This window comes from Gymnoscopelus braueri (genome assembly GCF_963280865.1).
Source record: "Gymnoscopelus braueri genome assembly, chromosome: 7".
Taxonomy (NCBI): Eukaryota; Metazoa; Chordata; class Actinopteri; order Myctophiformes; family Myctophidae; genus Gymnoscopelus; species Gymnoscopelus braueri.
In genome coordinates, this window is record NC_137608.1 from 50,586,896 (window position 1) to 50,602,614 (window position 15,719).

Consider the following 15,719-nt stretch of genomic DNA (forward strand, 5'->3'; position numbering starts at 1 on the left):
CTTGGTGTCCCTATTTATGACATGTTACTATAGGCTAAAATGTCCCAAAAAAGGTCCAAAAACGTTTCACAAATTATCGGAAAAGAAACACTACTTCACAATTTAAATAAAAATACCAAAAATAGCTGATATACAGTACATGCTCACAATAGTGTCACATCACAACAGCCAAACTGAGGGACTTTATGTAAAAAGCTAGCCATGGTTCACATGACGCTTGTCTGTCACGAGCGTCATGGTAGAATTTCTGGTTTTGGCACTTTCTCCATTTACAACCCGTACATGTATAGAGTGTTTGTTCAGTAACCGTGTTAAATAGCTCTATACTGTGATAGTAATCATTGTTATAGAGTATTTATTAAGTAACAGTGTTAAATAGCTCTATACTGTGATAGTAATCATTGTTATAGAGTATTTATTCAGTAACAGTGTTAAATAGCTCTATATTGTGATAGTAATCATTGTTATAGAGTATTTGTTCAGTAACAGTGTTAAATAGCTCCATATTGTGATAGTAATCATTGTTATAGAGTATTTGTTCAGTAACAGTGTTAAATAGCTCCATATTGTAATAGTAATCATTACTATAGAGTATTTACTCAGTAACAGTGTTAAATAGCTCTATATTGTGATAGTAATCATTGTTATAGAGTATTTGTTCAGTAACAGTGTTAAATAGCTCCATATTGTAATAGTAATCATTACTATAGAGTATTTGTTCAGTAACAGTGTTAAATAGCTCTATATTGTGATAGTAATCATTACTATAGAGTGTTTGTTCAGTAACAGTGTTAAATAGCTCCATATTGTGATAGTAATCATTACTATAGAGTGTTTGTTCAGTAACAGTGTTAAATAGCTCTATATTGTGAATGGGCGCTCTCTCTTGATTGGCTGAAATTGGCAACCCACCTGCAGTGAAATGTAAGAGAACATGAGGCACAATTATGTTTTCTCATTCCTTTATTGATATTGTGACATTCCATTCAAACCAAGCAAATTAAAGCCAAAATCTAACATCTGAACTTCAAACCATTCATGATCAGGGGCCCAGATCCCAGGAGGGAAGGAACGGATAGAAACACAACAGTGGAGCTGAAAAACGGAAAGATAAATAATCACCTCAGACCACCCTAGAGGACCATGTCCACCCATCACAGGGAAATAGTGATGTCATGATGATCGTAACACATTATCACACATTATAAATGATTAAATAATAATAAATGACTTATGGTCAATTATAAAATAATAAAACCTTTTTCACAAACATGGTTGACTGACTTTCATTCAGATGGATATTAATATTATATATGTTATGAAGAACTCTGATTGTGTGTGTGATCATTTATTTAATGTTTCAATATAGTGTAGAACTGAAATATTATGTTTGTGTTTTCTGACGACAGAAACTATACAAAGTCATTTGATGAACCACCCACACTAATTGGGACTCCCTCTTCCTTTGGTGTGTCGCCCAGGTGGCGCCTAAACCCTGACCTTTAACTTCACATAAACTATGTCTATAAACCTAACTTTAACCCTAACCTTAACCTCACCTCAAAACCACGTCGACCTGGGCGAAACACCGGGAAAAGACAGTAATTATCATTAGCTTTAGCTAGCCAATTAGCATTTTTAATTGTTTAAAGAACTCATTAGTGAAAAAGGTTGATGATGTCATCATTGTGCTGCTGTTATGAGTATTTAAAAGCTGAATGGACACACATGTATTTCCTCCTCTCTCCACCAGGGATCATCGCTGACTCTCTGCTTCTCTGAAAACACACCCAGGTGTTCTGTGAAAAGAAAATAAACCAATAAGAATCAGAATGTATTAATTGTGTGAACCTGTTAACACTTTAGAATAACCTTCCCTTATCATAGTAAATTAATCATTCCCAAATTATTATTTAATGTGTTATTCATAACTTGTTAAATGTGTGTTAATGGTTAATGATTTAATGATTTAAAACTATGCTATAAATGGTTGATAGATCATGATCATAGATCATAGAACATAGAACATAGATCATGTTATTAGTAAGGTTAAGGTTAAGTTTAGGTTTATAGACATAGTTTATGTGAGGTTAGAGGTCAGGCTTTAGGCGCCACACCAAAGGAAGAGGGAGTCCCAATTAGTGTGGGTGGTTCAACAAACTGATGAAAACACACACAAGCTCAGTAAAAAGTTCAGTAAAAGGAAAGAGGAAGTGAACCTGGGTGTGTGGGAGGAGTCTAAAGATCGTCATTGGTTGTCGGCACCAGAATACGACCTGATAGAAGAAGAAGAGAGACAGTTAATACACACAAACAAATGAATTCTATGTAGGGGAGAGTGGGGTCCAACAACGCACCCTTTTCTATTTCCCTCCCTGCACAGAGATTACTTAATTTCATGTAACCATACTTTTTTGTGAACAAGAGACACTTGTCCTCTCCCATTACCCGCAGTCCGTTTTAATTTTAGTGAAACGAGTCGAACGCAATCGGTAAGTAAAGTGACGTTGCGCTACTCTCCGCACACGGCCGCCAGTCGGGACGAACGGTGCATACACGGGGGTCGGACGGCGCGGTCGGATGAAATGTCCTATAACAAGTACAAACGTTACATTTCTGGCATCTAACTCTCATTGATGCTTCAGTAGAACCCTACGAGCAAATGACCATGCTGATAGTCAAATAAATGTATCATGTTAATGTCCCCTGTGTCTGTTTCCTCAACTTTGTGTTTTACACATGCACCGTTCGTCCCTCCCTGTCCGTAATGCATCGAGTGGCTTAATGCGCCGTTCGTCCCTCCCTGCCCTCCCCGGATGTTTTGCTAGCTAGCACAAAAGCTAATGAATATTTTTCAATGGAACCTTCACTGAGAGTTAGCCCACAGATTAGCCTAACAGACAAAACCCATTTACAATCGGCACCAAATAAACACAGCAGTACAAATGGAAAACACTCAAATAGGGTATTTTTTACTACAGTGTGGAAATACACAAAAGTGGCTTCAACTCTGCCAATTTTGATCAGAACTGGGAAAAAAATCGTGTCTGATGTTTTCGACCGAAGACGAAGAGGGTGACGTCGCCGGATGTGACTTTTTAAGTGTAGCATGAAAAAAGGTCCGTGTTGCAACCGTCCCTGCGCGTCGTTCGTCCCGGTTCTACCCTACTGTATTATGTGTATTTCTCCATAAAATGCATAAATGTACACACAATAACACAATAACATTCAGTCATCAGAACTAATGTGAACATTTGACTCTTATTTAGGACTACATGTAACACTGATGTATTAAAGATAAATGTGACAACATAGAACACACTTTGACCTCTAACTAGGTCGTCTAAACTGGTCTAAACCGGTTAAGGTTCAAAACCAATATAAACCAGTTTAGGTTGTGGCTTTACATGTTTGTTTGTTTGTTTGTTTGCATTTCTGTGAGGGTTCCACATGTCATGTGATCCTCTGTTGATATGACCTCATTTCTTCCACTGGTAGTATAATAATTAATGAAACATGTTAATTAAACATGCTAATCACCTCATTTCTTCCACTGGTAGTAGATTGATTAATAAAACTTGTTAATTAAACATGCTAATCACCTCGTTTCTTCCACTGGAAGTAGATGAATCCAGACAGGAACAAGACCAGACCCAGAACCAGACCTGATGCTCCCATGGCCACCTTGTTCTTCACTGACTCTGGCATGGAGTCATCTGACAATACAATTATCATATCATATCATATCATATCATATCATATCATATCATATCATATCATATCATATCATATCATACCATATCATATTATTACAGTAGATTAAAACACCTTGTTCTTCACTGACTCTGACATGGAGTCATATGACAATAAGCTACAACAACCAAACACAATAAACAACTAGAAAAAGTGCTCCTCGGAGCACAGGTCTCCGCCAGGTCAGGTAGGTTATTGTGGCCTCCTGGTGGCGCTATAATAGGCCAATGTGAAAAGGGTGCCATTTCTTCTTAGGCCTTGCACGGCAATCGGACACTGCATTCATGATTTGAGGCATTTTGTTCCAAAAATGTGTTTTGCTAAATTAGACCTGCTGGTGGCGCTATAACAGGTCAATGTTAAAAGGTTGGCATTTGCTCCTCAACATGGTGTGAATGTGTGTGTGTGATAAAATCGGAAGGAGTAATATTAAAAAAATGTTTTACATATGCTGGCCTCCTGGTGGCGCTATAAAAGGCAGATGTGAAAAATTCCGGGCAAAGGTTTTTCCTTGACCGCTAGGGAGTGCGCTTACAAAGTTTTACACAGATCGGTGCAGTTATATGTAAAAACACGAATCGAAACCACCATGAGGCTGATTTGAAAATTTTCAATTGGCAATTCGTCCTCGGCATAGTGGAAATATGAGTAGAAAATTGCATGCTGTGTTCATGATTTGAGGCATTTTGTTCAAAACGGAGCACTCCTGCAAACTTTGGAAGCCATTTTTAGCCAATCAGGATGGAATATGAAAAATGTGAAAGACCAGTTTCGTTTAATGACTATAGAGATACTGTGTACCGATTTGCAGGATTTTTGGACAAAATCTGTAGGAGTACTGTCAGAAAATATATTTTGCACAAATCGGCCTCCTGGTGGCGCTATAAAAGGCCCATGTGAAAAGTTTGGGGAAGAGGTTCTGCTGTGGCATCCAGGGAGTGTGTGTGCAGTTTCACAGCGACCGGGCCAACGGTGGCGGAGATTAGCTGGTAACAGACAGAAGGACGGACGGACGGACGGACGGACGGACACACGGACAGGGGGCAAAATATACTCTCTCCCCATGCCTTTTGGCCTGGCGGAGACAATAAACAGACGACACAGTCATTGTGAGTCTGTTCAGTAATAATGAGTCCAACCCTATTGGTCCAGTCCTTGAGGAGTTTGTCACCTGATGTGACATGTCCTTCTTAGAGCTAAATACATCCAAAACAAAGGACATGATGATAGATTTTAGAAGACATGAATCAACCTTTTACTATGATGAGTACAAACCAGGCTGTGGAATGTGCAGAAAGTATCTTGGGACAGAGTCATAGACTCAGAACTGTGAGGCAGTTTGTAAAAAAGTCTTGTTTTGACATTGATAAAACCATGATGACTCTTTGATCTGTTTTTATCAAATCGATCTGGTCTTTGATCTGCTTTCATCAAATCAATCTGGTCTTTTATCTGTTTTTATCAAATCAATCTGGTCTTTTATCTGTTTTTATCAAATCAATCTGGTCTTTGATCTGTTTTTATCAAATCAATCTGGTCTTTTAACTGTTTTTATCAAATCAATAAGCTCAGTAGATCTGCTATTTAAAAAAAGATCTTGAACATTTGTGCAAATGTTTGAATATAATTTTGATATATATTTTTTAAACAACATTTTTAACTCCAATATTTGCTTCTGGGGGGTCCCTGGAACAACATATTTTGATGGGGATCAGTGGCCAAAAACATAATTTTGGGGGTCCTTGACAAGAAAAAGTGCCACGCTCGGTGCCACGCTATGAGCTTGTATATTTGCTATTTAGACAGTAGATTACACTAGATTACAGTAACTGACCCCAGTCCATCTTGATAGGCGCGGTCAGGCTGGGATGTTCCACCATGCATGTGATCTTCTCTCCTGATCTGTAATAAACACACACACACACGCACACACACACACACACACACACACACACACACACACACACACACACACACACACACACGCACGCACGCACGCACGCACGCACACACACACACGCGCACGAACGCACACACACACACACACACACACACACACACACACACACACACACACACACACACACACACACACACACACACACACACACACACACACACACACACACACACACACACACACACACACACACACACACACACACACACACACACACACACACACACACACTGGTAGTACCAGTAGAGGTGTCTATTAGTTGTGTATTTCTATGTATAGGTGTCTGTTAGGTGTGTACCTGGGTGTGTACTCCAGGTAGGAGTGGTACTGGTAGTACCAGTCTCCATCAGACAGCTCATCAGTAGAGGAGAGACCAGAGGTCAAAGGTTCTTGACCTATCCACCAGGTCACCAGGATCACTTTAGGATAGAAGTCGTAGCTGCTGCACCTCAGCATGTGAGTGTGTTCACCACGACGAGGGGGAGTCTCTGACTTCAGTCTCACTTTGGGCTCCACTCCTAAAAAATAATGATCATTTCATGAAAATAGTTGGAATGAACTAGAGTAGAAACAAACAAAACAATACACATAATCCTGTAAAACATTACTAAAGCGATTAAAAACATAAAAAACAAAATAGTAGACAATAATTCAAAGATAAAATCAGGTGGTGAAATTAAGTGTATAGAGCACCGAAGTCTGACGTCAGGGTGATGTGTTTATTTTTGGAACACAGTTCTTATATGAAGCGATCTAAGATTCCCCAATGAGGATATCAATGCAAAAAGTAAAGCCATGAACCTGCGAAAAGCGCCCTCTACTGGCAGTGACGTCAGGACTTTGGTGCTCTATAGAGGTGTGTTTTTAAAGTGAATTAAAAAAAAACATTAATCCTGGTGTCTCTGTTTTAGGCAGGTCATTATATGAGGGTGAAAACACTCAGAAATAGATCTATATGTTTCATTTATACTCAGTGTACGATGGTGACACCACATGTTGTGAGCTTGTAGATCTGCTATTTCCCCTGTGTGACAGCAGGATACAGTATAAATCAGGCTTAAGTGTTTTAAGAGGATCTGAAATGTTTGTCAGCAGATTAAGTAATTTTTTATAATCATTTTCAGATCAATATTAACACCATTAATCATCTCTGAATAGAATCATGTGATTTCATGTTATAGTTTATGAGGTGATGAGTGTTGAGTGCTGATCTGAGATCAGCTCACCTCTCTTGTTCAGAACAGAGGAGTAGTAGAGCTCAGTGTTGTGTTTGCAGAATGTCTCTCGTCCTGCTCTCATATAAACCAGTGATCCAGGATCTTTATTCCAGCGCTCTGCGTTCTTCACACCAATCTCAGTGTATCCAACCCACTGATCTACTCTACTGTCCCACCTGAGGATCTCATCACCATCGAAATTAGCTGACTCTATATACTGTATGTCCTTCAGCTCACTGGAGTTAAACACACAGCGTTGAGCCCAATAGAACACATATCCATCTGGAAATAGACAATTATAAATGTCATTAATGTTCAGTTTTATTATCATCTGTATCATATCAACAATGCCCCCTATCGGCCAAATATGTCATTACAGAAAGTCTAAAATAGGTTAAGGCATCTTAGTAGCTTAAATACAATTACAAAGTAAACAAGGACTCTGTCTGTCTGTCTGTCTGTCTGTCTGTCTCTCTGTCTCTCTGTCTGTCTGTCTGTCTGTCTGTCTGTCTGTCTGTCTGTCTGTCTGTCTGTCTGTCTGTCTGTCTGTCTGTCTGTCTGTCTGTCAGACCCCATCATGTATTTCCAGGATAACCCTTTTTTTATACCTAGGCTATTTGAAAATAGCAGATCTACAAGCTCATAGCGCGGCACCGAGTGCCGTGCTACGAGCTTTTAGATCTGATATTTTCAAACATTTTAGTAGTTTTTACTTTTGGTACTTTAAGTACATTTTTATGCCAATACTTTTGTACTTTTACTCACATACATTTTGAATTCCGGACTTTTACTTGTAACAGAGTACTTCTAGATTGAAGTATTGATACTTTTACCAAAGTAAAACATTTGAGTACTTTTCCCACCACTGACTCTAGTCAGCAGACAAGGTAAATAGTCACATAAGTAGAGAGTAGAGAGAACAATGTAGAGCCTCAAAGAAACTATAGGATACCAGATCAATCATTATAACAATCAGCTGAGTTATATTAAACAAATAAAGGTCATTATTTATACTGTAATTAAAGCCTGCATTGCAAACCTGAACGAAAACACTAAACTGTTGCTTTTGAATTTAAATTGCAATATTTTATAAGACCCCCAAATGTATGAAATAAACCATCATTCAATTCAAATAATTGAATGAGTGCATTGACTTCTGGGGGGTCCCCAGATAACTTTTTTTGCGGGTCCCCATAAGATTAGCTTAATAGGTAACATTGTTCTCTCACTCAACAGTAAACAAACCAACATACAGTATAAGTGGATACAGGATATCTGCACATTTATAAAGTGACAATTGAATGACGTTTAAGACCTTTTTAATAGCAAATTGGCAAAATTGTCAAATGAATAAGAGAGAGGCAAACATTGTGAAAATAACCGATCTACAAGCTCACAAAAATATGATTGTTTTGGGAGGTCCCAGTTCAAATAGGATTTTTATGGGGCCGTCCCCAGTTCAAATATGACAAGTTCGGGGGGTCCCCAGTTCAAATAGGATTATTTTGGGTGGTCACCAGTTCAAATAGGATTATTTTTGGGGGTCCCACGCAGTTGAAATAGGATTATTATTTTAACCCCCCCCCCAAAGTGATAGGCCACACCCACAGCTTCAAACCAATCCCCCAAGGTGATAAGCCACGCCCACCCCCAGCCGACAGCAGATCTACAAGCACCCGGTACCGCGCTATGAGCTTTTTTTGTACGTGCGCGTGACGTCTTTAAAATAGTGTCCCACCAGAGATATATTCACCAAATCAACACTGGATACGCTTCCTCAGACGGTTTTTGCATGGTATACGCTTTTTAAAAAAAATCTGCACAGTATACTACGTATATAGTGTAACACGGTAGAACACACCACTTCATCTACATAGTTGTACCATCTACACCTCACCTACAGCTCAGGCTGTACAGAGCAGATACTAATGTATATGTAGTGGGTTGGGATTTCGCTGGTTGCCCCTAGCAACGCAATGCAACGCAACGCCCCCGTAATCACCAGGCTGATTAATAGGCGGCTGTACGTGGCCGCTAGTTAGTTGGCGTTTGTCCGTCTGCCTGGTCGTGGGTTGCGTGCGGGAGCGTCGCGGTTCAGCTTCTCGTTTAAGGCAGGGGTCTTCAACCTTTTCAGGCCAGGGACCCCCAAACTGATGGGGAGATGGAGCAGGGACCCCCTACCTCGTAGGGTAGGGGGGGCTACCACATATATTGTATATTTATGTATACAATTGTGTTTTATATTGCCTGCTCCTACGCACCTGTCCCAGTAGGTGTGCAAAATAAAGATTCTCTACAAAATATGTATAAACATACCATGTTATTGTGCATTGTGCCTCCATTTATCTGTTTGCTATGGATTCATGTTATGTTAAAGACAATTTGACATTTTTGGGGGAAAAAAGAAGATTATTATAATTTTTTTTAAAATATTGTTTAATCAAACAACAATTTCGCGGACCCCCTGCAGTACCTCCACGGACCCCCTAGGGGTCGCGGACCCCCTGTTGAAGACCTCTGGTTTAAGGTACTGTATGTAACTATGTGTGTTAACTGTATATTGTTGTGTGAGCCTAGCGAAACCTAATGTTGTTCTACTCTGCAGGTGCTCACTGCTCCCCCTCCCCGACCTGTTCTCTTCGTTAGAGAAGTTGCTACTGCTCCCGGTGTGCGTGGCGTGCTGTCTGTCTGTCCAGTCTGTGCTGCTCTATTTTATGCATAGAGGTAAGGCAGTCGCGCTGCGCACATTGCAGTTTGTTTTATGTCATTGATCAGGTTATTAATTATGTCCTTTTTGTTTTGTTAGGAGAAGCTCCGTTTGCCCCTGCTGTTTTTGTCCTTATTATTTTGGTTATTTGATTTGGTTATTTGATTTAGTTATTTGATTTAGGTTTATTTTTGTTTATGTTCTGTGTGCAAACCAGCTGTTGTGTAAACAAATATTATAAACTGAGGTATATTTGGCTCCGGCCGTACCAGCAGTACGGGTGGTCATAGTTGTGGTCCCGACAGGTGGGTGGCCACTGGTGATAGGCTGTAGTATTGGAGTTTGGTTTTATCTTTAGTGCATGATATCCTGCTTGGCGTGCTTGCATGCTCAGTATTCTGAATAACCTAGTTTGCGTGTGTTTTAACAGTTTTTCTCTTATCTTGCAGTGAGTGAAGTGCGTGTGTGCGCTTTTGGTGGCGGTGCTCTCTCCTCACTCCCCCACTCTCTGCCTCCCTCCTGTGTGCAAGGACACCTATGCCCCCGGCTACTGGTATTCTAGGCTATTGCCCCATTTTAACCCTTTTGATACTAGTTGATTGATGAATTACATTTTAAATTAGTCTGTTGAAAGTAATAAATAAATATGTTTCATGAACTTGATCCTTTTTACTGTATCTAGTTTGAAGTATTATTGATTGTTGATTATTTTGCCTTTATTATAAATAAAACGAATATACTCTTTTCAACTGGAAACACACGTCTCTGCTCCTCCTTATTATAATAACCTGTGGTCTAGTATTCAAGGCGTATTGTACATTATATAATATTCTCTGGGTGAAACTCCCAGAGTGGCGTAGTCTGGTATCCTGTTTCCGGGCCTAAGTGCCCTGGTCACATATAGATTGGTAAAAAACAATTAAAATAAAGCGCCTTGAGCACATATTCATGCTTACTAGAAATACATATTATTTAGAAAATATTTCACCATAAATGCTTAATATAAATGTTTAAATATTTTCATTAATGTTAAATATATTCAACCGTTTTAGTTAATAACTATTGTGTTCATAGTATTCATGTACCTTTCACTGGTGGTTTCTTCAAGGCAGTGCGAATGATGTCCAGGTTGTGTTTGCAGAGCGCATGCTCATTCAAAGCTGCTTGATAAAACCCTGTGAAGGTCATATGATCTACAAACGGAGGCTGAGGCTCCACCACCTTCCCTTTGTTGTAGTCTGCGTACATCATCACTTCACCATCCAGTGCAAACATCCACTCTTTATATGGGTCTTTAACTGTGTCTGAACAGCCACTGACTTTAATCTGCTCATGGAACACTGGAAATAAAACAAAGATTAAATTAAATTCAACAACAAACTTCTCCACAGTGACAATAACACATAATCATCATGTTAAACATTCATGTTTGCAGTGGTGGAAAAAGTACTCAAATGTTTTACTTAAGTAAAAGTATCAATACTTTAATTTAGAAGTAGGCATACTCTGTTACAAGTAAAAGTCCGGAATTCAAAATTCACTAGAATAAAAGTACAAAAGTATTGCTATAAAAATGTATTTAAAGTACCAAAAGTAAAAGTACTAAAATGTTTGAAAATAGCAGATCTACAAGCTCACAACGCGTCGCAATGCGACACGTTGTGAGCTTGTAGATCGGCTATTTTCAAATAGTCTCGGTATAAAATAGGGCTAAAGTGGTTAATATATTTTTTATAATGTTAAAATTTTTATCTGCACAGGATAAGGATAATTCCTTTTAACAGGACGTTCATGAAAGTCCTTGCGGGCTTGTTTCCAATGAGGGCCTGTGAGCAATTAGGGGTTAAGAGTCTTGCTCAGGGACAAATTTCATTTCATCGACACATATGCTGGCGTGGCCTGGAATCGTACCTGGGGCAACCAGGGCCTCTGGCTCCCTAGGCGGGCTCACTAACCACTCAGCTATGGCCTCCCCCACAATAACAAGTAATAATTGCAGTGGAGTAAATTGCAGTGGAGTAAAATATTTGCCTGTGAGATGTAGTGGAGTAGAAGTAAAAGTATTGAAAATTGGAAATGCTCCAGTAAAGATAAAGTATAAGTACCTCAATTGTACTTGAGTAAAAGTAATTAGTTACTTTACACCACTGCATGTTTGGTTCTTATATGAAGTGTGTGTGTGTGTGTGTGTGTGTGTGTGTTTGTGTGTGTGTGTGTGTGTGTGTGTGTGTGTGTGTGTGTGTGTGTGTGTGTGTGTGTGTGTGTGTGTGTGTGTGTGTGTGTGTGTGTGTGTGTGTGTGTGTGTGTGTGTGTGTGTGTGTGTGTGTGTGTGTGTGTGTGTGTGTGTGTGTGTGTGTCATTTGCTTGTGTTGTGTAGTGTGCATTGTTCATATTTGGTTTTATATAATAACAGTAGATATACATGTATATATTATATAATAACAGAAATATAATGTACTTACTTCCTGGGATCGCTTTGACATGAAGTACAGAGGAGAGGATGAGGAGGGTGGCTGTAATCTTCATCATCAATGATCAAAACTGAACTGAATTTAATAGATGGGAATAAACAGATGAGAATAAACAGATCAGAATAAACAGATCAGAATAAACAGATGTGAATACACAGATGAGAATAAACAGATCAGAATAAACAGATGTTTATCAAAAGAGAAGTTCTGGAGTCTGAAAGAGAATGAAGGAGGACTCGTTCTTTAGTTCAGAAGAATCAGCCAATCAGATTAAAGATATGATGTTACATCATCTGTTTCTGGAAAGAGGACAGTCTGGATTATTGCACATATCATGAACAGTATAGCTGCTGCTGATGCACCTTATGTCTCCTCATGTACATACTTTACCTTATGCACCTTATGTCTAACCTCATGTACATACTGTATGTAAATATCTTTGTTTAATTCATCTTTTATTCTCTCCTTGCCCCTCCCCCGTCTTCTTTTCTTTCTTTTTCTGAAAATAACTAAAATGATGGAGCTGCACTAAAAATAATTTCACCCACTTCTTTACACCTTTAACCTGTGATGTGACAATAAAGATGATTCTGATTCTGTTCAGTGGCGTACCCACCATAGAGGCAGGGCAGGCGGCCGCCTGCCCAACTAAAATCTCACCTCCCCTAGAAAATAAAGTAAAAGACTGACTGAAAAACAGGCAGTGAAAAAAATCCAAACAGAATAGTGGGCGTCGAGCCATTAGCTCGCCTCCTCGTCCATTCACGCGGGCAGGCAGCTAATCACCACCGTATCCATTCAGCAGAGCAACCCTCGCCTATATAGTGATGCAAATGTATGCCTTGTCTTCATGGGGTATAGAGTGCCAGGGGTGGGGGTCTGGGCCATCACCTGTACTCACCTGGCATGAAAGGGGCTCTGAGAGCAGCTTGAGTCATTCATTACTAAACTACAACATGAAGAGACCACCGCTGAAGAACAGATTCATCCAGAGGACGCTATACCTGTTTATTAACGTTTGTGTTTTTAGTAACGTTTTTCAGTTTTGTAGTGTTGTTGTTAACTTTACATGCTATATACACTACATTACACTATACCACTATACTATACTGTATATTATCTTAACATTCTTATATTATACCATTACATACTGTATACACATTATTGTTGTACTATATTATATTATCATATACTATTATATTTGCTACTATTGTTATTGTTACTACTTGTATCTCTTTCTCTCTCTCCTCTGTCTCTCCCTCTCTCTCTTTTCTTTCCCCCCGACACCGTCGAGGCAGAAGGCCCACACCCTAGAGCCTAGGGTCTGCCTGACGTTTATTGCAGTTAAGGGGGAGTTTTTCGTTGCCACTAACGCAAAATTGCTTGCTCAGGGTGGGACTGTCGGGTCTCTTCTCTACATTACATAACATTACAGTCATTTAGCAGACGCTTTTATCCAAAGCGACTTACAATAAGTGCATTCAACATATAGGGAACAAAACTACTAATCACTAGAAGTCCTAAGAGCATTTTCTGCTAAAACAAGCAACCAAGAGTATACCTAGCGCTAAGGTAAAAGTGCAATATATCAGCTACCTACTTTCTTAAACAGATGAGACAAATAGCTAAATCAAATGAGCAAGAGCTAAAACACATAAGTGTATCGACTAAACAAGATCCAATAAAACAATACAATAATAAAACAAGAGTTCGTTTGAAATCTCGCCTGCCCTAAATGTAATTCCTAGGAACGCCACTGATTCTGTTGAAGAGAAACACAAGAAAGAGGGAAAGAAAGGGGGACAACTTGAATCAGAAAGTAAAATATCTGGTCACTTCACAAGAGAAAACCCAAATAAAATGCTGGAGCACTCCACTGGTCTACTCTGTACATATGTATTATTATGCAGGGCAGTGGCGTTCCCAGAAATTACATTTAGGGCAGGCGAGGTTTTTTCTCTACCTCGCCCCCCCCCTCCAAAGGGGTGGGGGGGGGGGATACTCGGGGGAAAATGTCGGGGGGAAATCTCGGGGGAAACAAGTTAACAACAACACTACACTGACTACAAAACTGAAAAACGTTTAAAAAAACAATATGCAAGTATAATCAATCAATCAATTATTCAGCGGTGGTCTCTTCATGTTGTAGTTTAATGGCTCAAGCTGCTCTCAGACTCAGAGCCCCTTTTATACCAGGTGAGTACAGGTGTTAGACCCCCACCCCTGGCACTTGAAGATAAAGGCATACATTTGCATCACTATAGGCGACGTCGCTCTGCTGAATGGATACGGTAGTGATTGGCTGCCTGCCCGCGTGAATGGACGAGGAGGTCCGATGGCCACTATTCTCTTTGGATTTTTTTCACTGCCTGTTTTTCAGTCTTTTGCTTTATTTTCTAGGGGAGGCTAGATTTTAGTTGGGCAGGCGGCCGCCTGCCTTGCCTCTATGGTGGGTACGCCACTGATGCAGGGTGACAAGGGGGTGTGGTCTCTGAAGATCATATTCAAACGGCGGCCATTTTGCTATTAAGTTAATGAAATGCCACCCCGTCGCCACCCTGTTTCTTCAATGCAAAATGCAAAAATGGCCACCATGTGAATATGGTCTATTATTTCCAATTCCATAGTGTAAAATAATACCAGTCAGAGTTCCATAGCTTTTGTCTCCCCCCCCCAATGACAGAGGCTAAAATTGTGTGTGTGTGTGTGTGTGTGTGTGTGTGTGTGTGTGTGTGTGTGTGTGTGTGTGTGTGTGTGTGTGTGTGTGTGTGTGTGTGTGTGTGTGTGTGTGTGGCATTTGCTTATATTGTGCATTGTTCATATTTGTTTTTATATAATAACAGTAGATATAAATGTATATATTATATAATAACATAAATATAATGTACTTACTTCCTGGGATCACTTTGACATGAAGTACTTAGGAGAGGATGAGGAGGGTGGCTGTAATCTTTATCATCACTGATCAAAACTGAACTTAATAGATGAGAATAAACAGATGAGAATAAACAGATCAGATAAACAGATGAGAATAAACAGATGAGAATAAACAGATCAGAATAAACAGATCAGAATAAACAGATCAGAATAAACAGATGTTTACTGAAAGAGAAGTTCTGGAGTCTGAAAGAGAATGAAAGAGGACTCGTTCTTTAGTTCAGAAGAATCAGCCAATCAGATTAATTATATGATGTGACATCATCTGTTTCCAAGAAGACGACAGTCTGGATTATTGCACATATCATGAACAGTATATAGCTGCTGCTTATGCACCTTATGTCTCCTCATGTACATGCTGTACCTTATGCACCTTATGTCTCCTCATGTACATACAGTATGCACATATCTTTGTTTAATTCATCTTTTATTCTCTCCTTGCCCCTCCCCCCGGCTTCTTTTCTTTCTCTTTCTGAACATAACTAAAACGATGGAGCTGCACAAAAAATAATTTCACCTACTTCTTTACACCTTTAACCTGTGATGTGACAATAAATATGATTCTGATTCTGTTGAAGAGAAACACAAGAAAGAAAGAAAGAAAGAAAGAAAGAAAGAAAGAAAGGGGGACAACTTGAATCAGAAAGTAAAATATCTGGTCACTTCAGAAGAGA

At 39.5% G+C, this 15,719-nt stretch overlaps 1 protein-coding gene across 5 annotated transcripts in view; it reads right to left on the reverse strand.

The window, feature by feature from the left end:
- Positions 1 to 945: 945 nt before the first annotated feature.
- The window catches only part of LOC308089225 (H-2 class II histocompatibility antigen, E-S beta chain-like), an 86,169-nt gene continuing 71,395 nt past the window's right edge, over positions 946 to 15,719 (reverse strand). For 2 of the 5 annotated variants that reach the window (XM_080433824.1, XM_080433826.1), the window contains exons 2-10: positions 15,001 to 15,084; positions 12,100 to 12,183; positions 10,723 to 10,977; positions 6,940 to 7,212; positions 6,012 to 6,231; positions 5,588 to 5,655; positions 3,603 to 3,716; positions 2,220 to 2,276; positions 946 to 1,799 (exon numbers count right to left, since the gene is read on the reverse strand). In XM_080433824.1, coding sequence (XP_080289950.1) covers positions 2,239 to 2,276; positions 3,603 to 3,716; positions 5,588 to 5,655; positions 6,012 to 6,231; positions 6,940 to 7,212; positions 10,723 to 10,977; positions 12,100 to 12,166 — 1,035 coding nt within the window. In that variant the 5' untranslated portion in view covers positions 12,167 to 12,183; positions 15,001 to 15,084 and the 3' untranslated portion in view covers positions 946 to 1,799; positions 2,220 to 2,238. Of the gene's footprint in view, positions 1,800 to 2,219; positions 2,277 to 3,602; positions 3,717 to 5,587; positions 5,656 to 6,011; positions 6,232 to 6,939; positions 7,213 to 10,722; positions 10,978 to 12,099; positions 12,184 to 15,000; positions 15,205 to 15,566; positions 15,615 to 15,719 lie in introns of those variants that run through there. The other 3 variants (XM_080433825.1, XM_080433823.1, XM_080433827.1) reach the window with 3 other exon arrangements.